Below are 27,425 nucleotides of genomic sequence, written 5' to 3'. Positions count from 1 at the left end.
CGTCTGGCGTTTCCACAATTCACCATACACCATCCCCTGTTTCTCGTATCGCTGCTGCGTTGACTGCGCTGCCGCAGCGCTGCCTGCTCCAAACAATTTATTTGTTTTGAGTGGAAGACTTATGTATATAATCATTACATACGCAAAACATAAATAAGACGCTATGTGTTGTTAATATTGAGCAATTTTCAAACCGGTTTCTTCGCTGCTTTCTTTTGCTTTTCAATTCGCTGTGTGTTTTCAAATTTAGTTTCAAAGCGAGTTTTCCAATCACTGCGAGAAAACTGCTGTTGATCACACTAAAGTTACATAATATATTCCTAATTAAATATAATAAATGTAATTAAGTTTTTATTAAGCTGTCAAATGACTTTAGTCCAATCATTAAGCTTGATAATCTGACTGCAATAAATTATTTTAGCAACAAACTCATTAGCTTGCAATTGTCAAAAATTGTTAATTTTATTTACAGACAATTCGTCTTTAATGTGCAAAATGCTTTAGTTGCTTGAGTACTGCAAATCCAAAAGAACAACTTTGAGTCGAAACAAAACTAAATTGTATATTACCTCCTAAAAGTAGGCAACATGTTTTGAAGTTATTTTTTTCTCGCATGCGATATTTGAACGCAGACAGTTTCAATGATCAAACTTTAGGGGAGCTGTCATTGAATGGGTTGACACAAATCATGCTTAAAGTTTCACTCTGATTAAATTAATGTCACAGTGCGCGACAATTGCTCTTTTGTTTGAGTTAGAGGGGGTGAAAAACCCCAACGTGCAGGACAAATATGGAATTAGGTCAACGGAAAACCCATAGATTATTCACTTGTCGCTAAATTGGATTAGGTGTTAGTGAATTAGTGGAATTACCAAAAACTTGGCTTCGGACATGGGCATTGCAATTGCATAAGGTTTCGAGTTTGGGAAACCTTAAAATATTTTCTTTAACACTAAACAAAATGCTTTAAAGAAGTGTCGATTGAACTGATGAAGAGTATTGACGCGTATCTAGTTCAACATTCATGTAAATCAAATGAGGCGACCAGCTGATTGCACACGGGGGGCCTAACAGTTAAGAATGGGATGCACTGCATTCGCCATTTGCATAGATTTAATTAGATAGTGTCAACAAAGATTTATTGGATGACTGTGTCAACTGTCACGCTGTCACAGATTGGGCACAGCGATTGGCAGGACAAACGCGGTGACAGGTGCAGGATATTTGAATGGGTCAGTGGCAAATAAAGTAGGTCGCCTAATTGGATTACTGCTGGATTAGTTTGCTGTCGCTATAGGAGACTCCAATGGCAGTCAATTCTGGTCTACAAATGATGATTTAGTATTCAATAAATCACCCATACTGATCATTAAAATGTTAGTTCTTATTCACCCATAAGTAAGTCCAGTTGTCATTTTTGTATTATGAACTTTATTCGGTGTGTGTTTGTGTGTTGAATGCAACTGTGTTAATTACATTGGTGTCTGGCTTAAACATTAAAAATATTTCTCTTGTAGTTTCTTTGACAATTTCATATATTGAATTATTAGAGCGGTGCTTCTTTAGTTTATGGTAGTTAATAATATATAGTTTTGCTTCGTAAAGCATTTGATTAATTGTATTTTATTTATGTGGTTTATGTAATTCTCATCTATTCATTTACTAAGTTAAAATGATTAGTTAAAATGCCGCCGTAAGCTGTGTTAAGCAAATCATGTAATTCGTGTAAAATTCAACTATATGATAATTATAGAACATTAACCAAGAGCCTAACATAAATATATAATACGAAGTAATACAAACTACAAACTAAACTATTTAAAATATATCTGTTATATCCGCAGCGGGCTAAGCACTTGGGGGGAGGCTAAATAAAATATCACGTTCGAACCGAAATTGAGATAGAATTGTCTCCCTGCGACTCTCACTTAGTTGGCCACAGCCAAGAGCGGCAACAGAAGAGCACTGAGAAAGCCGACCAAGGAGCCAGCTCCATTGCAACTATCTTCGAGGCAATCCTCGCAGAATATTCGGCGCACATTCTTGTCGGGGCTGGTCATGTTGCAGAGATACAAGGGATCCGCTTTGTTGGTGTAATAACAGTATCGCTTGGTGATCACCTTGCCATTACCTGCAATAGATCGAATTTCAATGTTAATGGTTTTGCAGTTAAGCGGTTTTCCCTTTTACTACTTACTTTCCTCGACTGTTTTGCGGCAAACAGGACGCTCGTGATCGGAGTTGATGCTGCTGTTGCAAGTGCGTAGCAAATTGATGTTGCGCTCCTTGATCAGCTCTTGGGGTATATTGTCCTCCTGGAAGGTTACATCACAGAAGTCCTCGGCTCCAGCGGTCTCCGAGCTGCAATGCCAGCACTGCAAAGGTTTCCTTTCCTCTCCTATGGAAGACAATTCGATTAGTTTGCTTGTGACCTTTATGGTGCGCTCTGACCTCTATTGAGATTTCGCTCGATACATTTTGCTCATTCACAAGCCAAGTTTGTCAGCATACTACAAGCTAAAAATGGCGACAGAATTTCACAAAGTTTTTGCTGTTGACATCATCGTTCACTTGCCAAAAACAAAACTAAAGGACACCCCCAAAATATAGAGAGTTCAACCCCCGGTTTCATTGAGAGCAGCAGCTGCCGCAGACAGAGACACAGTCTGAGCGGAAGACGCTGAATTATGCGTAGCCAGTCCAAGCGGCGCCGTCATTGAGTATTTTTTATTACGTATACGCAACTTTATAGTATTGTAATTGAAATTGTAGTGAACGCTAGCTATTGAATGGCATAGTTAAGCGCTAATGACTTGCAAATAAATTATTCATTCTTGTGGCAAAAAAAAGCTCGTGAAATAACCATAAAAATGCTTTTTTGCATAAATATTCTATTAAAGTTGATCATTAACAACATTAAACATTTGAAGCATGTTTGCGGATATTCTATAAAAATGGTTTTTAAATTCCAAACATTGCTCACGGCATTTTCTTATATTTATTGCAAATATTAGAATGGACCACATGTGTGAAAGGCAGCAATAAAATTATAAATATATAATTCCACAGTAAACATTGACGTATGGATCATCAATCAATGTTGATTTACAATTATAAAGTATTTATTATGAAAGTATACATTGAAAGTGCCAAAAATGCACAAAAATTGATTTGCCAGCTAATCACTCAACAACTTGCTCACAGATTGATTTAGATTTCTCGTAGTGGTCAATTTTTTATCAAGCTGTTTTGTTTATTTATGCTTTCTTTATAATTTGTTTTTTCTTCGATTCTTATTGAATTTGGTAAACATTGACGCCGCGTCAGACATTGACCGAGAGAGTCTGACGAAAAAGAATCACGTATTTATAGAACTGATTCGCATAAAGTGAATATTTAATGCGGCTACTTAGTAACATATTATTCTTTTGAGGGGAGGAGATCAGGCATTAGTTGGCTGCTCGACTCGTCCCCAGGAACCACCTGCTGGGTCATAACGAATTAGCACACAAACATTTAGTTTGCGTGTGTGTTTTGACTCAGATAAGCACTACTATACTATGCGTGATTAGCTTGAGGGGAGAACACTCACACACGCCGCAGCAAACGGTAGAATGTCAAGATCAAGATGGTTTTTCCGCAAGGCCTTGAAAGTATTTCGCATGTCCACAACACAAAAAACAACATGATGTAAAGGTTGCCGAAGGGATCAAGTAAGGGGGAAAACATTTGCTTACATATTCAACAGCCAACTTACCATAAATCTAAAGTAAACATGCCAGTTGGACAACGAAAAGGAAAGGGAATAGGAAATTAGACCTTGAACACGCGTTTTAGGTGCTGACCAGGCAAAACAATCCCTCGAGGTATCTTTAGAGGTTTGAGGTGCCAAATATTGACGCTGACAACATTTGCATTTCATATTTCAGCAAAACGGTAAGTACGTTCATATTAAATTACGCTATTATGAATTAGAATTCGAGCTGCTTGCTGCAATTTTCTGTTGTGTCGAGAGTTTGTCCTTCGCCTGTCAACCCTGAAGACGAGGCGATGGCGGGTTGTATTTGGCTTTCTAGTTCAGTGGTTGTTCTCACTATATACTACTTGTGTAGTTGTTGTGCCTGTCTGTTCTTGTTATTGCGATTTAGCCCTGTTCAGCGCCCACGCCTTCTTCTTCTTTTGCATTTCAGCCTTGTCCGTTCTAGTTCTCAAGCTTCCTGTAGACTGACGTGAAATTGCAGGTAATTTGCCAGAAGCCACGACAAGGAGTTAAAGAGTCTCACTCTCTCTCTCTCACTCTTCTCCACTAGCTGCTTCTTTATAGAGGTGAGTGTGAGTAATTGATTGTATATACCACAATTTTGCGGAGAAGTCAAGGTCGCGGCTTCTCAACTGTTTTGTTATCGTCACACTCACGCACAGGCAATAAGTTGTGCTACCAGGCTCAGTATTAGGTGGCATAGTTGGTGCAAATAATTGCTACTTAAAATGCACTGAATGCAAAGAGTATAAGAATAAAAAAAAAGTATATAGAAAGTATAAAGAACTCTATATTTTTTTTTAAATAGTAATCGAATATGCTTATACTTTAATTTGTTTTTTTGCAGAATTGAAAGCTTAGCTTGCCTTTGAAATTGAAGTGCACAGGAAATTCTTTTTTATCTGTATCTGTATGCAAATTTGGTAGCTTGCTTTTCAACCCTTAAACTTAAAGTTTAAAATTGCAACACTATACCGAAAAAGGCTTCCACACTTACGCCTCACACCACCACTAAAGCAAAAATTAGAAACCGAAACTGTCAGGCATAATGAATAACAACAACAAGCCATAATTTGATACGCATCGGAAATGTGTTGTCGCCCGCAATTAAGTAACAATGTGTGACAAAAGCGGAGGGTAGCAAAAGTGTGAGGGTATCAAGCGGGGAGGCAAGTGTTTGTGGCATCCTGTGAAGCGTGTTCAATCTGCGCATCCTGTTTTGATAGCTCATTCCCAGTCGTAGTCGAAGAAGGCGACAAACAACGCCTGCTCATTATCAGTAGCGTCGACGAATTACGCAATTCATGCCAAGGAATTCGAGCCCTCGCATCCCAGTTTTTGATCCTTGTATCTTTATCGAGGTCTCTGACACAGTTTACACACAGGGGTTGGGAATCGTGTACAGTTGAGATACCGAGATGCTCGGTCGCTGCTGGAAACTGGAGCAGACGACGTTGTGGCGCCAGTTTGACATGCGCACAGATCCAGACTGCTGACTGCCGACTGCGCAGCGGGGTCCTCGACATGCCTCTGATTGAATGCAAGCCAATTAGATAATTGTGGAGGAGTCCGCACAAAAGGCTGTGCAACAGGACACACAGGCTTATTCAATTCTCTATTCAGCGAATCTAACTCAATTAAAATCCATTACAATTAACAACATAATTCGATGGCAATTAACGTCGATGCTAATTAAGTCGAAGGTTGATTTTAATAGATGCATTGAAATGTGTTTTACAGTGAATCGTTTTCGAATATTTCTCATTCATTTTGTGTGTAATAACGCCAACAGGCTTCGAATATTTTTAAAATAAATAAAAGCGAAGAAAGATATTCCAAAATACACAGAAATATGTGAAATATATACGAGAGTGTGTGTTTGCGTTGCCAATCATCGAACAACCTGCAAATTGCCTAAGCTGCCAAAACAATTTGACACATACATTTTTATGGGCGAAAAACTGCGCGAATTTTCTGAGCATTGACCTATAAATTGCTTGCGTGAGCGATAGCCAGAAAAGTCAGAAAACCGAACCTGGCCAAGCCCTTAAAATCGGTGTGCTGAAATCAATTTTCTACTCAAAGTTTGCCTTTTAAAAAAAAAAATGCTATTAAATTCTAGGAAATCTCGGCAAAATTCCAAACAATTTTTATAGGAAATGTTGATTAAACGCAACGAGTAGATGGAAAATGATTGATATTCTTGTATCAATCATTCAATTTCACTTTGTTTATGACATTCAGAGAGTCGTTAAATGGCTGGAAATAAATGGCAAAAAGTCAGCAAGATATATTTCCATACTTAGACGTGAAATCATCTGAGTTGATTTCGTCCAGTTGAGTTATGGAAATCAATTGTTTAGCTTTTTACAATGTTATGGTGCTATTTTTAAGAATGCTACAAATTTTTATAAACACCGCAAACAAAATCGTAAAAATTTCACCTAAAAGAAAATAGTGAAATATATAAACACATTTCATGATCGCACCTGAGTTTTTCACTCTCGCACTTATTCGTTTTTGATTTAAGAACAACACACAAATGGCCAAATTGTGTCGACCTTGCCGAGGCAGATGTAGTTACAGTCCCAAATGGCACTTCATTTACAAATATGAACCACAACAATTTTCAGTTTTTGTCTGTTTACGAATGCATTTCGAACGACACGTGCAAGATCTGCGGAGATTGTGAACTCACCTCGTATATTGCGTACGGTTGATAAGAGGCAGAAGCCAGCGATGATGTACTTCATGGATGCTGTCATAATTAGTTCGGGATTTCTAGGGAATTCTAGGGAATGCTTCAGTTGGATGCTCTACAGGGGCGACACAATGGCGCCGGTTTTCCGGTAAACAAGTCAAACAAAAAAACGGGCTTGTTGAATTCCTTGTATATCCTTTTGTAGGGTGCTCTCAATCTGTCAGTTGGGGGGAACTCCTTGATTGTTTAATGTGTGTGTGTGTGCTTAAGAGTGCGCGCGATGCAAACGGTTGCTCGTCCGAGTAACGACTGTGCTGCCCAGCCAGCCGCAGGCTCTGCTGCCACATAGCCACAGCTCAGCGTCGAGCGTCGACGCTGACAGCGACTGCGACGGAGACGGCGACAGCAGCAGCGTCGTCTCTGAGTGCTTATGACGTTTCCTGGGGATGCCCCATGCTGCTACTGCTGGCGACTCTCAATTGAAACACTGATTTACTCGATTGTAGTATTCTACTACTATACTATATGGTTGTGCTTCTGTTTGACTGATGACGTCTGATGTTTGATAACGAGCAAACACATTTCAATTGAATTAAAGTATAGCTTAAATTACGAATTACATTTGCAGTATATCTCATAAGCCATTGTATGATTTAACAAATTTTAAAAAAGGAAAAACGTTTTGGGATACAGCTTTACTATTCTTTATCTTTTAAATAGCCTCTTTATTGCTCAGGCTGGTCACCCTAAGTGTGGTGTGAAACTTTGCTAAGTCAATTGCTGAAGCTTTTATGCAAAGCTCTCGGCTTGCGTTAAGTGAATCAGTTAATTCTTGAAGAGCAAAACTACTTGCATATTTACTTAAAATTATCAACGACTTTTGATGTAAAACAACAAGAATAATATCATCTTATACTAAAGATTTAAACTAAAAATTTTGGTTATTTTTTAACGTAGTGTGCCAAAAATGTAGATCTTACATACATAATTGATTGAATAAATTAAGATGAAAAGCAGTTCACAGTTCATCAAAGTATGTCTAAAAAAAGGTCACTCAACAACTTACTTAGTAAAATAATAAAAAGATACAAATGTATCTGTAAGATACTAAAGCAATTGCAAGATACAAATGTATTCAGTTCTCTGCAGAAGTATCTGCAGCGCAAAGCGAGTTAAATTGCAAAAGGGGAAAGCTTGCTGCGCTTTACTTAGCAGCTTACCAAAGCGCACAAGAGATGGCGCTGTTGTCAGTACGTTTGTAACGTTTGCAAATGAACCAAAGGCAATATTTGGTTAAAGCAAATGAATCAATTGAATCAACTCATCAGTTAATGATTCATGAATAGGCGACACGCACATAATTTGGCCAACGGATTGGCTGCGAGCTGTGCGGTGTATTTAGCCAAATTTGGCAACTCTCTGACCGCAATTGGCAGTCGAGGCGCTGACACGAGCAAGCAGATATATGATTTCATATGCAAATCTTGACATTAAACTGTAGCATTAGACGGCAGTAGCTGCAGCATACTGTTGACTCCTCCTGCTACCAAAAAAACACAAAAAAAAAAAAAACTCTTGACAAAGCGTGAAAAATGCGAGTTGCTGTGGCACGCACACACACCAAACACAGCGATCGCACAGCGATCGAGAGCGACGCCATCGACGCAACTTGGAGTTGATTGGCGAACCGGGTCTGAGTCGAGTCGAGTCGACTTGCAGCCAAATCGTAATGCACACGGCAACGGCAACGGCAAACGGATTATGGGGTTAAGTTGAAGCCAAAGCGTAAGCGCAAGCGCAATAAAAAGTCAAATCACATCATAAACTTGAATGTGGCGGCGGTCTAGCGACTTAGACTATTGACAGCCAGCCTGGGGCCATCGGGGCGTATGCGTAACATTTGCAGCCACAGCCAACGCAGCTGAACAATGTCGATTAACAATATTTTCAAATGCTCCCTCCATGATAAATGGCCAGTTTTATTACATAAACTGTACGACATTTTCGCTAGGCACGTCATAAAATACAACAACAACAACAAAAACATAAGATAAAATAAAACAAAATACATTGAGTGCGTGTAGTTTTTAGAAAACAAATCAAACTCGAACCGTGCGACAAGTTTAAATGGCCAAAACGTTTTCGTTGCGCAGTTGCCACCCATTTTGGCTACCCTGTAATCATTACACTGTTTAATAGGGTATACACAAGTTGTTTCAATTTAAAAGCTATACTTATTAACTCAATATTTTCGTTTAGCGTAAACGTTAGTCAACCATTTATTTTGTGCATTTAAATATAGATTTTTCGTTTATTTTTTTTGCATTTAGCTGTCGTGCTTGTGACAATCTTTATTTATGGTTGTTTTTATTTTTATGCGTTTTTAATGTAACATAATCGCATAATCACGCCATAGGGCGTTACCCAAAACTCCCACTGCTCGACTGCATTAAAGATATGCAAACATAATTGACTCGGGTCAAATGTCAATGCTGACATTGAAATCTTTTGCGTGGTCGGCAATTAATTTACCAACTCTGAGAGCAGAACTCATTTCCGTTCTGAATTCATATGGATGATGAGTCGACATTGCATTCAAGTCCCCTCGCTTTTACTGATCTTCTATCTTTTATTTCATTCTGTTTTTTTTTTGTGGTGCACAGTTTTTTACAATCGCAATGTCAAGCGCAATGATGTGAGACAATTACTGTTGATTTGCTTTTGAAATTAAACAAATTAAGGCAAGGAACTTGGACTTGAACGGTGAATATCAAAAGACGAAATCAGTTGCAAAACACAGACAACTAATTATGCACATTAAAAGATTGCTGAAGTGAAGAAGAGAATAAGTGGGAGGTAGAGATTTTTGCCAAAGGAATTTAATACTTATGTAGAATAGAATTCTAAATTCTATAGCAAAAAAGTACTAAGGCAGTGCTTACTTTTTCAATAACTAACAAATACGAAAGCTACAGTCGAGAGTGCTCAACTATAAGATAGTCGCTAACCATTTTCAATAAAAGAAAAACAGTGATGTATTATTTTAAAACTATACCTAATTTATATAGAGAAAAATTCTAAAATATACCAGCTGTTGCATTTGGTATATCAATATCAAAATAAGTCAGATTGTCAATTAAAACAGCAGACAAACAAACAAACCACAATAACAAGTGCTGTCGATAAAATCTAAAATCTCTGTTATAGTTTCAGAGAACCAGTGTTTCATATGGATATATCGTCTTGACTGTTGACGTTGATCAGGAATATACATATAAACAAAATAAAAATAAATGAAACCACATTGCAGCTACTTCAAAATTTAAGCTTATAAGCTCTCAAGAGCATTTCATAATCCCAAATTTTTTTTTTTTAAAACGAACGAGCAATGAAAACATCCACAGTTGTGTTCCTGATCTTCACCTACCTTTTGGCTGTGTTTTGCTACAGTAATTATTAACTTATTATTATTATTATTATAACATTCGATTAATCTACTGAATTATTAAATGTTTATTCTCAGATGCTGTGAATTCTCACGGGCCACAGGGTTCTATCACTATACCGAAAAAATTACCATACCGGCAATGTGAAGAAGAAATTAATGGAATATTGACATTTTTTTTGTGTAAAAAAAATTGTACGTTGCAAAAATAGTGAATAACTCAAAATTCATTAAATTAATAATATATACAATTAATAAAGTTTCATTTATTATAAAATAACATTTATTTTTATTATTTTATGTTATTTGATTGAAAAATAATTACTGGGTTCTTTTAAAGTTGACTTTTTTATCCATCATCAGATTTATATCACATTATATGTGATGTATATGATTACAATGAAAGGATAATAGAGGAATATACGTATACGAAAAAAAAAACATAAAGACTATAAAATCAAATGAATTGAATTAATAGAACCTAATGCGCCGTTTTCACTCAGTTTTTCATATTTGATCAAGTTCTCCTTCTGCCTATTACATACATATCCTGAAGGCACAAAGTTATGCTACCCTTCTCCCCTATTGGTAACGGGTATAAAAATATATTTAAATATATTCCCACTTAGTAAATAAATGCAGTCGAGTCACTTTCGTACATTCTAATCAATTTATTTGTAAGACACCATAAAAAAGTGTTTTTTTTTTTGGTTTTTAATTAGAGTTACAATAAGTATTACATTATTACAAAGTATATGCGAATATCCATATACATCTGAATGTAAGTGTATGTGTGACTGTGTGTTCATTATGCAATTACGAAATATGATAACCAATTTGTGCGTCTGTGTGTGTGTGCATATGTATTTAAATCTGTTTGCCGGCAGAATGGAAACCTTTTGATGCGCTACAGATACATAACATTCCATTCTCTGGATTTGTGATATCTTACGAATTGTGAGTGGCTTTGTGCTTAGTTTTGACTATCAATTTGCAAAAATTTCAATAGAAATAAGTTAGAAGAACAAGACTTAACTAGATGAAATTAGAAAATATTGCAATTGATTTAATTGTTGTGTGTTTTGTTTTGTTTTGATTTTAGCTCGAAGGACTTGAAGTTCATTTTGCATTCATGCAATTAAGTGCAGTCTCCTCCTCCATCCCCGCTCAGTGGCTCATTTGCATAAGAGCTGCCTCAGTGCGGCAAGCAGCGGCAACAACAGCAATCCCAGCATTGCCGTTAAACCGCCAGACGAGTTGCAACCATCCGTGGTGCACGTGCGGCAATAAACGGTCTTCGTGTAGGATGAGGTCGTGTCCATGGCACACTTGTCGGCCGGATCATCCATGTCCTCGTAGAAGCAGGAACGTGCAATCACCCGCTTGCCATAGACTGCAACAAAATAAAAGTGGAATTAATGCCATAATAAAGTTGAAATATATTTTTGCTCGAAACGATTTTAATTAAGAGAGGGCAAAAATTGTTGCACATTAAATGTAATTTATGTGGTCAAGTATGTTTGTCTGCGTGGGCATTTTTCTAAATACATATGTACATATGTATTTTGTGTTGTTGTTTCTTCTGGTTTGTGCTGGTTTTAGTTTTCGAGGCGCTTTTGCGGCGTGTCTATCTCAAAAATGTCATTTCAAATGTCGTCCAAATCGTCGATCACATGCTGGCTAATGGCCAGCAGCCAAATAGCCAAATAGTCATGTCGTGAGCTAACTACAGCTGATGCAATTCAAACAGCCTAAAAATAACATTAACTTGATGGCAAGGTGCAACAGGAAAACTATGCAGTTGATGGATGGAAAATACTTGAAGCTAAACCACAAATAAATAATGATAATGACTGTCTTAGATCATTTTGTGTTTCTGCTTTTTATTTTATTTTTGTCGGTTATTTGTCGGTTCCAAAAATTACAAATTAATTTTACTTCTGACTACTAAGAAATCTCCAGCATAATGCTATTAATTGAAAACTAGAAAAATATAATAACTTTTATGTTAAAGTTGTTTCGTCTTCAAGCATCGGTTATATATGAATAATAATAAACATGTAAGAAAACTACAGTCAAGGGTTCTCATTTCAATAAAACGATATTCTAAAAATATGCCACAAAATACTAAAACATGCTACAATAATACTAAACATACCACAAAAATACAAAAGAGTGCCGAAGTTTATATGTATGTGATATCTCCATGATGTACTATATTCAAAATATACCATAGAGTAAAAAATATACCAAAATATACTACACTGTGCTCGCCTGTGAGATACTCGCTTGAGATACACATTTTCAATAAAACGACATTCTAAAAACATACTAAACATATACCACAAAATACTAAAATATACTGTATTAATACTAAAACATACCACAGAAATACTAAAAAGTGCCGAAGGTTATATATGTATATACGTGATATCTGGATGTTATACTACATTTAAAATATACCATGGAGTACAAAATATACCATATACATAGAGTACAAAATATACCAGATTGTCAGCGAAAGCAAAGGAGATCCGATTGCATTTGGAGTTTTTTGCCAAACAAAAAGCTGTTCATACGGACATGGCTATAACATCTCGATTGTTGACGCTGATCAAGAATATATAAATCGGAGATGACTCCTTCTGCATGTTACATGGTAGGTACCTTATTATTACCTTATGATTGATTCATCTTAAGGAGAGTGTAACCAAGTACCATACAAAGACAAGCTACTCTAAGTAAAGAATAAATCGACTTTTAAGCTTACTCTTTTAAAGCATCACTACATTCAAAGAGTAATATCTTAATGCTAGTAAAATAATACAACTTTTGAATGAAATCATTTCAATGTTTGGAAATTATTCTCAATATTATGAAAATGCATTTGTTTGGTTCAGAATTGAGACAACGTAAATGTGAAGACATAGTTAAGGGCAACGCGCTCCTAATTTGTCAGTCGTATCTATCTTGTCAGTCGTCGTCTATCTATTAGAGCTTGAATTCCCACTAACTGCAATATTATACTTTTAAACAACATAAAACATATTCCAAGAGAAATTCGTGGAGTCTCATTTGTTTCTAATAACTATGGGAAAAACTCTACAGCTCAACATTTTTTTTTTTCTTGCCTATAAATTATTGTTTTTCTTTATTGTTGTCCCTTAAATGGTCTACAAACTGCTGCCTGATTAAGCAACAGACAATCAAATAGTTTAATATAGATTGAAAACAGTGCTGCAAACAGAAATGGGTTCAAGGCTCGATCTGCGCCACAACGATTGCAATTTGCAACCTGAGCGATCGTTTGCCTGGTCAGGCTAGGCCCGGCTTGGAGTGGACTGGCCAACCCGTTGAACAAAAACGCAACAGAAAATGAGGCTTGAGACTATGTCGAGAGCTGGCTGGGGCAACATACGAGTACACTGCCAAAACCGAACGCAAGAATCAGTAAAACGAGACAATTTGCAATCAGGCAAACGGCAAATGAAAACCAGAAAAAATCCACAACAAATTGCGTTTTCTCATTGCGTGTGTAACTAAGATATTGTGTGTATGTGTGTGTGTGTGTGTGCAGAACAAAACAACATATAAAAAATCAAGAGACGAAATAAAACAGAAATCAAGCAAAAATAAATCGCAATAAAATGAAATAAAACTTTAAAAGCTGCTCAAAAAAGGTGCGCGTTGACCATTTTTGTGATTGGCTCCAAGAAGCAGCGGTTGCTTCCAAGTGCAAGCGAGATAGAGCGAGAGAGAGAGAGAGGAGGAGAGACGAAGCTCGCTAATAAAATTGTTGACAATTGTCGCCTTATCACGGCCGCGGCATCAAACAAGGCACACAGAATGCAGTTCGCAGCCAAAAGGAAATTGCAAACAACGAAAAACGACAAGAAAATTGCGCATACGCCGCGTGCGCCGTGCGGCGTAGCAACCAAAACCAAGTTGGAAATGCAGCATTGTGTCATAAATTTAAATTTTAATTAATTTAATTATTTATTGATCGCAATGTGTTTGGCAACATTTTTCACAGTAACAAAATCGAAAGAGCAACAACGACAGGCGAAAAAAAAAGTCTACGACTAAAAACGCCAAACAACAGCAATAATCGCAACAACAAAAACAACGACAACAACAACAACAACGCAGCACGCACAGAGAAAAAAAGTCAACGCAATTGGCCAAAAATAGGCAAAAAATCGACGACAACTTTTCGGTTGGCCAAAATGCAGCAACAAGTTGCAAAATATTTGCACAGTGACGCACAGTGACAACTAAAATTTAACGCACAGACAGAGAGAGAGAGAGAGAGAGAGACTCACATGCACACACTGATAGCTAATTGCTTGGCTTGACTGTTGGTTTTATGGAATTATGGAATACATTTTTAATTTGACATTTGCCAAAAACTCAGCCAGTCGTCGGCCCAAACTTCATAAGCAATTAATTTAACGGCATATAAATTGAGCAGCAGCAACAACAGCAACAACAACAACTGCAGCATCGCCTAGTTGCATTTTTTCTCAGACATTTGCCTCTGTCTCTACCTCCATCTTGCCCCCTCCTCATCTCTGTCGTAATTGAGCGCTTCACGCTGTGCAACAACTTAATTAATTTATATTTTTGTTGTTGTTGTTAGTTTTGTTTCTCTAGGCTGCATTTATTCGGCGCATTATTTCTGTTCGCATCTGGCTGCTCATTTGGAGACTCACTCTCAGTCTGAGTCTCAGTCTCAGTTTGAGATTTGAGATTTGCAGTTGCAATTGCAATTTTAATTGCCAGCCGCAAATCTTTGCAAATATTCGCAGCGCCAATTTGTAGACGCTTGATTGCAAAAATTTAATAGTGTTCATTAATTGGCCATAAGAAATTAGCTAAATGCTATCGAAATAGAGAACAACAAAAACAACAACAACGATGACAACAACAAGCAAAAGCCGGCACTTGAATTCATGTCATTTGATAAGATTATGTGTAAATTACAGTTTATTGCGGAATAAATGAAATAAATTTGGAACGCAGTAGGAAATGAAGAGAAAGAATGCCAGCGAATAAATTTGAATATTCATAACTATAAATTTAGCACGAAAAAAGGATTAATAATGAATAAAGCTTAACATAAATGCTAATAAAATAATTTATATTTTTTTAAATTAATTCAAATTTTAATATTGAAAATACAGCACAAGTAAGGATTAATATTCAAGTTAAGTTGAACATGCTGTCAATAAAATATTTCTAAATGTTTGAATTCAATTTATGTTATAATATTACAACTTAAATTCAATTTTGTATATTTTAAGTTGTATATCTCTATTTTAATTTATATTCATTCAACTGAAATATTTGTTAATATTTTCTGATAATTCAACTGACACTTTTACAAATAAGGAATACATCACAAACTAGGATTAAATTTAAATAATACTGCCAACAAATTTAATACAAACTGCTTTACATAAATTCACATTTTTATTATTATTATACAGACATTTTTATGCATTTTATATTGTATTTCTGGCAGCCACAAAAGCTACTTAATAATACTATCTTATGTTCTATTTTTTACACACAAATAAGCGCAAGAAGTCGTGAAATAATATTAAAAAAACATTCTGAATTGAATTTAAGTTAAAGAGTATTAAAATTTAAAGTCAGTTTATACATTTCAAATTATAACAAAACTGGGTATAAATTTAATTAATACTGTCAACAAATTAAATGAAAACTGCTTTAAATAAATTTACGTTTTTATTATAATTTTCTGATAATTCAACCGACATTTTTATGCATTTTGTATTCTTTTTCTGTCAGCCACAAAAGAAACTTAATAATCATATTTTTTTTGTGTTATTTTTTCACATAAATAAGGGCAAGAAGTCGTGATATAATGTTAATAAAACATTCTTAATTGAATTTAAGTTAAAGAGTATAAATAATTAAGTTCAATTTATACATTTTAAATTATCACAAAACTGGGTTTAAATTTAATTAATACTGTCAACAAATTAAATGAAAACTGCTTTAAATAAATTTACATTTTTATTATAACCTCTGATGTTTCAGCTGACGTTTTTATGCATTTTGTATTGTTTTTCTGTCAGCTACAAAAGCAACTTAATAATCCTATTTTATGTGCTATTTGTGGCACAGAATGCAGTCGTAAAATATTGTTATTGAAATGAATAAATAAATTTCAACAATGGACTCTTCTGCACAACAATAAAAGCTGCGAGACTATTTGCAACTGCAATCCAGATCAAAATACAGCGATACGCAACGTTTGGCAAATTGGTCAGCATGCAAAATTTTCAATTTCATTTAGCTTGTGCATTTTGATGTGAACTTTTGTGTTTGTTGTCGTTGTTGTTGCTTGTCAAATGCAAATGCCAACAAGCGGCACAATTTGCCACAGCCGCAGGCTGAACAATAAAAAGCAAAGAAACCCAAACAAACAAAAAAAAAAAAAAAAGAGAAGGAAAGATCGACGACTGCAACACGAATATCACTCATACGCCGTGTATGTGTGTTGGCGTTTTCTCTCTCTCAATTTGATTTTATTTCGTTTCGTTTCGTTTCGTTTTATTTTATTTTGTGTGTGCTCGCCACATAAATTTGCCGTAAATTAGCGGCACATGCAACTGGCTTCGACTTTGGCTTCAAGTCTTGTCTTGGGCCAAGTGTCGCCACTTGTGTGCAGTTTCTTGCCACGCCCCCCCAGTCAACGCCCAGCAGCTGCAACGCGATCGCGGACTGTGGCGAGCAATTGTGTCGTTGTTGTTGTTGTTGTTGTTTTGCCATTGCCCCTATGGATTTGTATGCCGCACTTGTTGTTGCCGACGACATTGTCAGGCCAATAAATCTCAATCTTGTTTGACGCTTTGTGGCAGGCAACAACACGCCACCAAGCATCGGGTGTGAGCCACCACCGGTGGGTCTCGCACACCACACACATACACCACACACACACCACACACACACACCACACACACACACTCACGTCGCACAACAATAGCCAATGACAGTGCAATGAGTCTATAGCTAAATAATTGTTTTTTGATTGTGTCTGCTGTCTGCCCCCGTTAGACCGTTTGCCACCTTGTGGCATGCCACTCACCTTCCTGCACGAGTTTCTTGCACACGGGTCGCGTATTCATCGACTTGGCACCCACCGAATAAGTGCAGTTCACATAGCTCCAATACCGCTGCTGCTCCGAGATCGTGTCTGGCTGGAAGGGATCGTTGCAGAACTCGCCGTTCGACACGTCCGTCGAGCAGCGCCAACAACGAAGCACGGCAGAAGCTGCAAGCAGACAAAGAGATATATGTTATTAATATTCTTATTACTATTTTTTATTTAACGAATAACGAATACAATTTCTAATTGCAAAGGCTTACTATTAATAATCGACAGTTCAATTCAGACAATTCATCATCATTAATTATGTCTACACAATTAACTGATTATTGTTATGTGATATATCTCAAATATATCTTCTATGAATACCTTCATCATTTTCATTAATTATGTTCACACATATTCACAGTTTTCAACACTTAGATACATATTTTACACATAGCTGTATTTATTTTAACTTTCCTTGGTATACTAAATAAGCTTAAATTTAACTAACATATAATTGAAATTCATTAAAATTTACAGCTTTCAGCGCAGCATTTTTATATTAAAATATTTTAGTTTTCATTTTTTTTTAATTTATCGAAAATGTTTAAGATAATTCTACAAAATATTAAACTATTAATTTTAAGTTATTCCCTCGCTTTACTCACATTTATATAAATAACAGTGAATGAGCTTACCCAACTAACAAATGAATATACATAGTATTATTTTCGATGTTGATGTTTTCGATATACACATATAAAAATATATAAATTTTTTTTTTTTTAGTTTTGCATACGAAATTGTTAATTTTTGCAATTATGAGAACAGAAAACAAAACAGAAATAAAATTCAAACCCCATTCTTAGCCCTGATTAAAGTACTTATCAAGAGCTATAAAAATAACATTTTCTTCATTTTAAAATTGTTTCAGTTTATGTTATTTTCAATTTAAAGAGTCTCGCAAGGGACAAATTCCGTCATGGAATTACCCATATGCACAAAAAACACTTTATTATGCTTTGAATATTTTCTATAGGGTAGAAGGGTATAATAACTTTTGAATAACAAGGATTATTTTGAAGCTATAATAGAGTCTTAGTAGCTTTGACTAACAATGTGGAATGTTTAGAACTCTATGGTATATTTTCAATGTAGTACTCTATAAATATACCAAATAAAGTCGTCGGTATAATTTACTATTTTTGCGCTATATTTTTAGTATGTTTGGGTATCTCACAGTCAGGCACACTCGACTGTAGCTTTTCTACTTGTTTCTGTTGTGGCTAAATACAATTGTGTACAACAATATTATTAACACACATAATTCTCTCGCTTTACTCATTGTACACATGCAGTAACATTCTAAAATACTTTCATATTTTTGTAGTTACAATAATCGACAATCTTTCCTCACGCTGTGCTCTTATGCAAATACACAAATACCTTACTCAATTGATTCTTAAAGTCAAGTTAGCAACTGCACCCAATAGAAATTCCTAGCATACTTGTGCAAATAGATAAACGATCCACCAACTAGTTGCACTAACTGCAAAATGAGCCACTGAAAAACTATTCAAAGCACGTGCCTGTGACACGAATATAATTATAAGTAAATAGTGTTGATGATGAAACATTTATTCAAATCAAATCGAAAGCAAAATGCTAATTGAAATGCCAATTGTGAGAGGCCCCGTGATGATATATAATTGCATTGAAATTGTATCCCAGTTTGGGTTTATCATAAACTAAGTAAGTAGTTTTCGCTCGCCAAATGCAATCAAGCGATGATTTTGTGGCCAGTTGAAAATAAATAATGGGCCATAAGCCAAATAGATGCCTGCTGCGTTGCGTTGATGTTGGCCGTTAGATTTGTTGCCCGCTGGCGGTGGCTTTTGAAAAATGAATGCAGTTGAAATTAATTAGACACGGGAGCCTTTTGCGCTGAGTTATTTATGGGACAGTCGATGGGAAAACTGCCTTATAAAAGTGTCAAAACTTTCGGCTTGAGCGTTGTTTATGCGCACGATTAACCAAAGAGCGTGTAAATAATTATTAAACATTTTATTTTTTTTGGGGGGGAAGCCAAACAAAATACTCTTTGACTTTAGCTACAGGTTCTTGGCATTGGGTTTTTTTTCGCTCTTTTTTTTCTTGCTTAGACAGCGGATGTCGAGAAGTAAAAAACTCGTTTAGTTGGTGACCAATTTAAACGTCAAACGCTAACGTTCAGGTTAAATGCACTTAACCAACACTTTTGAGGTGCGTTTAAATGAAAGCTCAGATAAGCTCAGCTAAAGGGGGAATAGAGACCTGGCCTCTGAAACTGAAACCGAACTGTGCCAACCCCACAATCCGACTAAGAAACGTGTTTTTCTTTTTCGTTTTCGTTTTGATTTTGTTGTCTTCAGCTCTTAGCCGAATTTGGCCATAAACAACAAACATAAACATTACAATTTGCTGTAGCATTTGAATATTGCAATGAAATTGCCAATGCAATGGATACTTTTGCCGTTCATTCGTCCGTTCGACTTTAGAAATTATTATCATTTACAATATATTGAAATTAATTGACAGTCGGAATTGTCAGATGCTTGGCCAAAATTGTTTATGTAGTATTTTTGTGGAGTGTACGCACTGCGCAGTGGCAGTGGCAGTTTACTAATGGTAATGACTGTAATTGTATGCAACATGAAAATTGATATTGTGCGCGCGTTTATGCCAAATGTTTTGGCAGCTCCAAAAACACAAGCGACCCAAAAATGGTTGCAAACACAAAAACGCAGAGCTTTGTGCGTAACTAAGTAGTTTGAGCAATTGAGTGAATATCAATAGATATTCGCAGCTGTATATTGCATTTGGACAACAATGATTGAATAACTTACTCGACATTAATTATGAAATATTTACATAAATGGGAAACGTGAATTTCAACCTTTTTAGTTTAAAAGAGACGAAATCAAAGTTATTCATAAGAAACAATCAATTAGCTTGAATAAAGACAATGATTTAAATAGTAAGCTGTTACAAATAATAAAGTTAAATGAAATAATACTCAAAGATTCACAAGCACTTTTTCAATTTCTTTAATGCCATAAAGAATCATATAATTGGATTGAGATGAAATAACTACAAATAAACAATTTGTACAGGTATTACATTATAAATTACTTTAGTCTTTCCGATGGTTGAAGATGTGGTTGCTATCGGATAGTTTGTAGATACATATATATAAGTTATATAAGAAGTCGAAGTTATATAGATTAAGTTATATATTTCGACTGTAATAATCATCATTATTCTTCATTTCCCTTAGCTACTTTGCTTAACAATCTGGTATATTATGCACTCTATGGTATATTTTGAATGAAGTGCTATATCATTATACCAAATACTTCCTTTGGTATACTTTTGTACTTTTGTGGTATATTAATTTGGAATATTTTAAGTATATTATTTATTAATTTCATAATTTAAACATAACCAAATTTGAACTATTTCAACTGTAATAATCATTATAATACAAGTACAAACGATCTATTAGCTATTCTTCATTTCCCTTAGCTGCTTTGCCTAACAATCTGGTATATTTTGCACTCTATGGTATATTTTGAATGTAGTGCTATATCAATATACCTATATACATATATACATATATATATATATATATATATATTTGGTATTTTTGTGGTATATTATTTTAATACCACACTGTTTTGCTTCTATTCAAAATGTGTAGAAAGTGTTTCACAGTCGGGCTTACTCATTCTTAACTGTTTATTTTACCCAGATTTGAACTACATATTTCAACTGTAATAGTCATTACAGTACAAGTACAAATGTTCTACAAGCTATTTCTCATTTCCCTTAGCAGCTTTTAACTTAATCACTTAGGAATGTATTTCAATTATAACAAAATAAACATAAAGAAATACTTGACTTTACTTGAAATTTCTAGGAAACCAATTTGCATACACTCGAAACCATTTAGATACAATTTGCACTGTCGATAACATGGCAAAGCGACAAGCAACTCGAATTAAGATACAGCCACAAAATTATGGTGACTTTCGAGCAATTTCCCCTGACTTTTCTTTTCTTTTTTTTGCTGTAGTACGTCCATGTTATTACACAGGTTGAATGGCCGTTGAAATCAGCCCTATTACTTGATATGACTGCCAATGAAAGAGTCCCCAACAATAAGCCGCAAACTTGGGTCTGAGTTTCCCACACACACACACACACACACATATGTTGATACAATTTGAACACACACATGTGGCAAAGTTCACATGCAATTTCAGCATTAGCTCAGTTGGGATTTACTTGCAGTCAAAGTTGCGATTGCAGTTTGAAGTTGGCGGTGGCGGTGGCGCTTAAAAGCTGTAAAAAATGTGTTGATTATCAGAGCAACGTTGGCAACTCCCCAAAGTCGACGACGACTTGCACCGCCACACCATATCTTAGCCATAAAATCGACAACTTACGAGTGTGAATGTGTGTGTGCTTGGCCCTAAACGTAGAGGGAAAAAGACTGGAAAGTCGAGTTGCATTGCAGAGTTCGTTCAACTTGGCTTAAACGCGACTCATATCTGGCCTAAATACTTGCATATAATTAGAGCCATATTATAGAGAAGCTGCTTGGGCATCGTTTATCATCATTGAAACGCACCCACAAAACAAGGAAAATAAAAAATTCCATTGAATTGCTGCAAAATGATTTAATGACACAGACACAGTTGAGTTGTCGTAATATGATGACAGTTTGTCATGCTTTTGGGCATTTTGGGTGTGCAAAGGGAAGAATGATGATCAAAAGGTTGCCTAGAGCATTACAATGATTGCTTCGATTGTATCTCAAGTAAATTGCACTAGAAACTTGTCAGACATGCATATACTATATGAAATAGCAATTAGTAAAACTGAATTACAGCCTTGCCCTCTAATTAATTATGAATTTTTGTTTATGTAAACACTGTAATGTCAGATTACAGCTTGAGATCATCAGCGCTTTAAGTGTTATGCCCTCTATAAAGATGAATAATCTCGAGCAAAAAAAAAAAACTATATCTCATTTGTTTTAACTTTATTTCGGAAGTGGGTGCGACATAGTAAAAACAATAATGTTAGTTGCAAGCACGAAAACTTCACATGAAATGTATGTCAGACTGTTTTTTGCTGAGAGTGTTTCAGCAGCATTTCATTGAGGTGCGTGTGCCAACTTGTCAGTGGACACAAGCCACACAAAAAAATTCGGCTGACATTCCGCTCCGGGGTGGGGGCAAAAGGCAGTGGCAGGGGCAATTGCACACTCCCAGAAAAAAAAGTCTAAAACCAACATGAACTGTCAGTAAAAAGATATGACGACATCAACTGTCTTTGTGGGACTGTCGAGAAGAAGTTACACCAAAAAAAAGTGAGATGACAGTGGATAAGGCCCACTGACTAGGAAAAAGAAAAAAACTTCGCATACCTTAAAGAAAATTATGTTTGTTTATTAGCCTCTCAGTTGCTTTGGCTATATTTTTAGTGCACACAAATTTAATCGGACTTTCTAATGAAATCAATTAAATAATTATTTCTATTATACAAATATATTTGAAATTATCTAAGTTACGAATAATGAAATACAAAAATATGTTTTTTATTCATTTTGATATTTCCCAAAATATAATTAATCTACATTTATTTCTATGATAGATATGACGACATCAACTGTCTTCGTGGGACTGTCGAAAAGAAGTTACACCAAAAAAAAGTGAGATGACAGTGGATAAGGCTCACTGACTAGGAAATAGAAAAAACTACACATACCTTAAAAAAAAATTATGATTGTTTATTAGCCTCTAAGTGGCTTTAGCTATATTTTTTTTGCACAAGATTTTAATTCAGACATTCTAATGAAATCAATTAAATATTTATTTCTATTATACAAATATATTTTAAATTATCTATTCCTTTATTTGTAGGAATACAAAAATATGTTTTTTCTTTTTCATTTTGATAATTGCCAAAATACTATAAATCTTCATTTATTTCTATTTCTTTCACAAAACAAAGCTTTAAGTAACATACTGCTTTGACACATGCATTTATGCTAGCTCAGTTTCTTGTTCATTTTTCTCAGTGCACTTCCTTAGCTGCCCACGAAGAAATAGAGAAAGATATCTAGTCTGTTGTAGATTCCCCCCGTCCATTCAAATGCTGCTGACAACTTGGCTGGACAGTCTCATTTATTTATTTGCCAGCCTGTTAACAGTTTCAATTCAATTAAATGTAGTTCCCATCAATTTAAAAACTAGCAACACTTTTGTATTGTAGTTCAGTCTGCTTGTTGTCTGTTGCTTGTATCTTCAGCTTGTCAGCACAATATGGCACACAACATTTCTGTGTGCACTGCACACATGTATCATCTATATAAGTAATGTGCTATTTATGTACATGAAAATTTCTCGAATTTTTTAAGGTCATGAAAATATTTTTACACAGACACGCGGAGGGTGTCAGTGAGCTGTTGTATAAATAAATAAAGGAGCGGACGGGTGCATAAATATTAACAAAAGAAACATCATAATAATAAACGATGCAATAATCTGTGTTGCAGGCACTTCTGACAATGTTAAGTATACGCCTCGTTGGAGGCTGTTTTGTACACTCCTAATGCGAGACAATGAATGCCAGCTGCGGCTTATCAATTGAGGTCAACGAGGAACTTGCTGATTATCAATATTTATAATTGATTTTCTATTTTTGCAATTTAATGCTGCTTTCAACTTTTGCGGCTGCTAAACCTACAATTCATTCCCGCTTAAATTCCTTTTAGCTTGCTGCTGTGGTTCAGTGAACTCATTTTAACTTGGGGGCACATTCATTGAGTGGCTGCTTCACACACACACACACATATACACACGCACACACTTAATTAGCGAGCACTTTCATGCAAATGCACGCACAGCATCTCGGCAACAAATATAAAAAAAAAAACCCACCTGCATTCAAATTAATGGCCAGGACGAACAACCCCAGCAATAGGACACAGTTGGCAGTGGGCGACATGGCCAAAAGGGGTTAACAACTTGTTGTTTATCTGCTTAGACGAGAGGGCAAAGCGACGCAACTTGATTCCACTGCTTTTGCTTAGTTTTGCTTTCTGCTGTTGTTTCTCCTTTCGATTTACTTCGTTTATGCTTTCACACAGCCACTTTACACTGATTTCATATGCAAATTTTCGTAGTATTCAGTAACAAATTCGAAAACACACGAAACGTTGGATGTTTGCTGTTTTTGGAACTGAGGAGCAAGCATGCGACGCGTTGACAAACTGAAAGCGAACTGAATCAAAACTGAACACGAAAATGCGCCACAAGTCGAGAAATAGCAGCGACAAAACGAACCAATAACAAACCGAACGAATCCAAGCGACACAACGAGACTTGGCCTGAGAGAGTGAGAGAGAGAGCGAGACAAAGACTAGTTGAGAGAGCGAGATCGTTCAATCAGCCCCCTTTCAATGCACTTGATTGAAATACAAATTGAAAGCAACATATGAAAGCACGAGACAAAGAGCGCAAGCGACCGAGAGAGAGAGAGAGAGAGAGGGTTGGCAGGAAGACAATGATACGCATTGAGAACTTCGTTCGAGTGTCGCTGGATTTTATATTGAAATTAGTTATTTATATGGGACTGGGTTAGGAGCTAACGCTTGAGCACTCGACGCTGGCCCGCACATCTCAGGCGAGCCACAAACACTTGCAGTTTCAACTACTGCACAGTGAGGCCAATGCATAGAAACTCAAATTGAACAACTTGAAACTATGAAAACTTGCTTATAAACATTGTGTTAAACTTTAATTATAAATATATTAAATATTTAAGTGCATTCAACTTTATAAAAATGAAACACAAACATTGTGTTTAACTTTAAATATAAATATATTAAGTATTTAAGTATATTAAACTTTATAGAAATTTGTTTGGAAAAGTAACTATGCAAATTATATTAAATTTAAATAGAAATTCAATGAAAGCATGTAAAAATTCAAAAACAAGTAAGAAAGCTAACATCGAATAAGCTTTCAATAAAACTATATTCTATAAATATACCAAAAATACGGTAGAAAATACTAAAAATATACCGAAAACTATATTTGGTATATCGATATAGTTACTTCATTTCAAATATATGTACATATTGCACATTTTATATTCAACTTAATTCTAACTTTCAGTTAATCTCTCAATCTAAAATCTGAAAATAAAAAAAAAAGATTAAAAGTATAAAAAATGTAAAATTGCATTAACTTTAGTAATTTACGTTGCTGACTTAATTTGCAGTGCATCACATCTAAATTGAGCGTATTTTATTATAATCTTATCGTTCTTTTTACACCATTAAATTTTCTGTATACCTTTTAACACCTTTGTCACACTGTGCGGTAAACCGTTGCTATTTCTTGCACCATTGCCGTTTAATGGCAACTCAGTCCATCTATCCGCTTGTCGGTCCGTCCGACTGTCATTCAGTCAGTTCGTCGACAGTTGCAATTGAATGTTAAGAGCGACTTTGTCGTCAATGTTGGCGTTCGACTTCGTCGCCATCTAATCAAGCGCAGTATGCTGATAAGGAAATGCAATGTTGACACTTTGCAACATGGACAGCAAACTCAACTCAACATCAACTCCGCGCTTGAATCCTGTAAAGTCGTGGCTAAATTTCTAGCAGATATTTTATGCGTTTTCTATGGCATCGTGAGTTGTCTTTTAACGAGTCTGTTTGCTTTTAGGGAATCGTTTAATCAGTTCTAACTGGAGTACATTGACTTATAAGTTATTGTATGTGTGGCTCAGAGCTTAATGACTTTTGGGAGATATTAAGTGCATTAAAAGAGCTTCAGCTCTTTTTATGGCTATAATTAAAATGAAAATACTATCAAGAAATATTAAAGAGATGTGGAAAATTGTTTCAATTTTGAAGTAAACTATTTTTGTCAACATTTATAATAACTTCTTTTATATTTATAATCTAGCAACGACAAAATTCAAGATACATATTTAATAATAAGCTTTGCTTTATTGAAGTCTAGTCTCGTGCAGTTCGTTGTCCAATAAAATAATGGTTAAGCAGTCAATAACTTGGGTAAATACTACAGTCTAGAAGAAAACTAACAACCACAATTTGAAATTACTTTTACCTCTAAATTGAACAATCGAGGTTCATTGGACAGAAAATGTGTCAACGGGAACCCAAACCAATCGACGTATTTCCAATAAACTACGACTTCGATGACTGGCAATGAACAAAGACGAAGACAACGAATAAGATGGTTGTAGGCTGATAAATGGAGTTTGACATATTAATAGTGTGCTTGGGGGCGTATGCGTAATGTGCTTAAGAGAACAACGACGTCATTGTGGCTGAAGCGAAGCCATTTTGTTGATTTACTATTCCAAAAGACTTCTATTTGATAGCTGCATACAAATTAGAAAATAATTGTAGTTCGACTCGTAGTATTTATCTTCTATGCGGAGTTCTTAGAACTCGATTAGCACAATATTCTAGGGTCTCGTTTGGTTTTATGTTGCTTGATGGTTCGTATGGTGAAACTAATTAAATCTCGCATACATTGTTAATTAGCAAATCTAATGACAAAGCGGGTGCACTGACAAAAAGATTTCAGAGATAAATTTTGATTTGCTTTAAATTAGGAAAGACAAAGGAAATTCAATAAAATGAAACTTGAATAAAAAATATGTTGAAGGAAATATAACAGAGATTGTACAAAGTAAATATTTACTTCCACCACTAATAAAATGGAAATTAATTAAGTCTAAATACACATGTTATTATAGAAAATAAATTAGTATGTATGAAAATAAATAAAAATCAATAGTTTCTTTTGATTTTCATGAAAAATAAAAGTTCAATATTATGTGTATATAATTTTAATTAATTTAGAAATTCCTAATCGATTGAAATAGCTATCTCTTCAATCAATCAGCATTCATTGATCCAATTAGTTATCCAATCAAGATAATAAACGAATTTTGTTTGAAAACTCCATTGATTCCCAGCTGTGTCAATTACTTCCCTTGACAATACCAGCAATTATTTCAAATTGCGTTTGAAAATAGTTTCGCTTGCTTGGTTTAATAATAAGGCCTCGCTTAATTATAGTTTTGTCATTTGGGAAGTTTACCTAAACAATTTCAGCTGAGTTATCTGCAGTAATTTTGCTTACATCAACGGAAATGGAGCTAGTTAACGTTGTGCAATTAAAAAAATAAAGAAATTACAAAGCAAACACAATGAAGATCAAAAGATTTAATGAGGATGTCATTAGCATCGAAAACGAAAACGATAACGAAACCGAAAGTCAAGTTGAGAACCCAATTAGCC

At 35.3% G+C, this 27,425-nt stretch overlaps 2 protein-coding genes across 2 annotated transcripts; both read right to left on the bottom strand.

The window, feature by feature from the left end:
- Window positions 1-1,430: 1,430 nt before the first annotated feature.
- Window positions 1,431-6,781, bottom strand: LOC132783715 (uncharacterized). The gene is made up of 3 exons (XM_060789063.1): window positions 6,459-6,781; window positions 2,198-2,398; window positions 1,431-2,131 (listed from the first exon to the last, which is right to left on the bottom strand). Exons 1-3 carry the CDS (start codon window positions 6,523-6,525, stop codon window positions 1,929-1,931), a joined length of 471 nt encoding a protein of 156 aa, XP_060645046.1. The 5' UTR covers window positions 6,526-6,781; the 3' UTR covers window positions 1,431-1,928.
- Window positions 6,782-10,553: 3,772 nt separating this feature from the next.
- On the bottom strand, window positions 10,554-24,369 carry LOC132798597 (uncharacterized). Its single transcript, XM_060810522.1, has 3 exons — window positions 24,019-24,369; window positions 17,024-17,209; window positions 10,554-11,299 (listed from the first exon to the last, which is right to left on the bottom strand). The coding sequence occupies exons 1-3, from the start codon at window positions 24,083-24,085 to the stop codon at window positions 11,082-11,084; spliced, it is 471 nt and encodes a 156-aa protein (XP_060666505.1). The 5' UTR covers window positions 24,086-24,369; the 3' UTR covers window positions 10,554-11,081.
- Between the last annotated feature and the right edge of the window lie 3,056 nt (window positions 24,370-27,425).

This window comes from Drosophila nasuta, chromosome 2L (genome assembly GCF_023558535.2).
Source record: "Drosophila nasuta strain 15112-1781.00 chromosome 2L, ASM2355853v1, whole genome shotgun sequence".
NCBI classification, from domain to species: Eukaryota; Metazoa; Arthropoda; class Insecta; order Diptera; family Drosophilidae; genus Drosophila; species Drosophila nasuta.
Note: the sequence above shows the minus strand (reverse complement) of the source record. Positions and strands in the feature narration are given on the sequence as shown.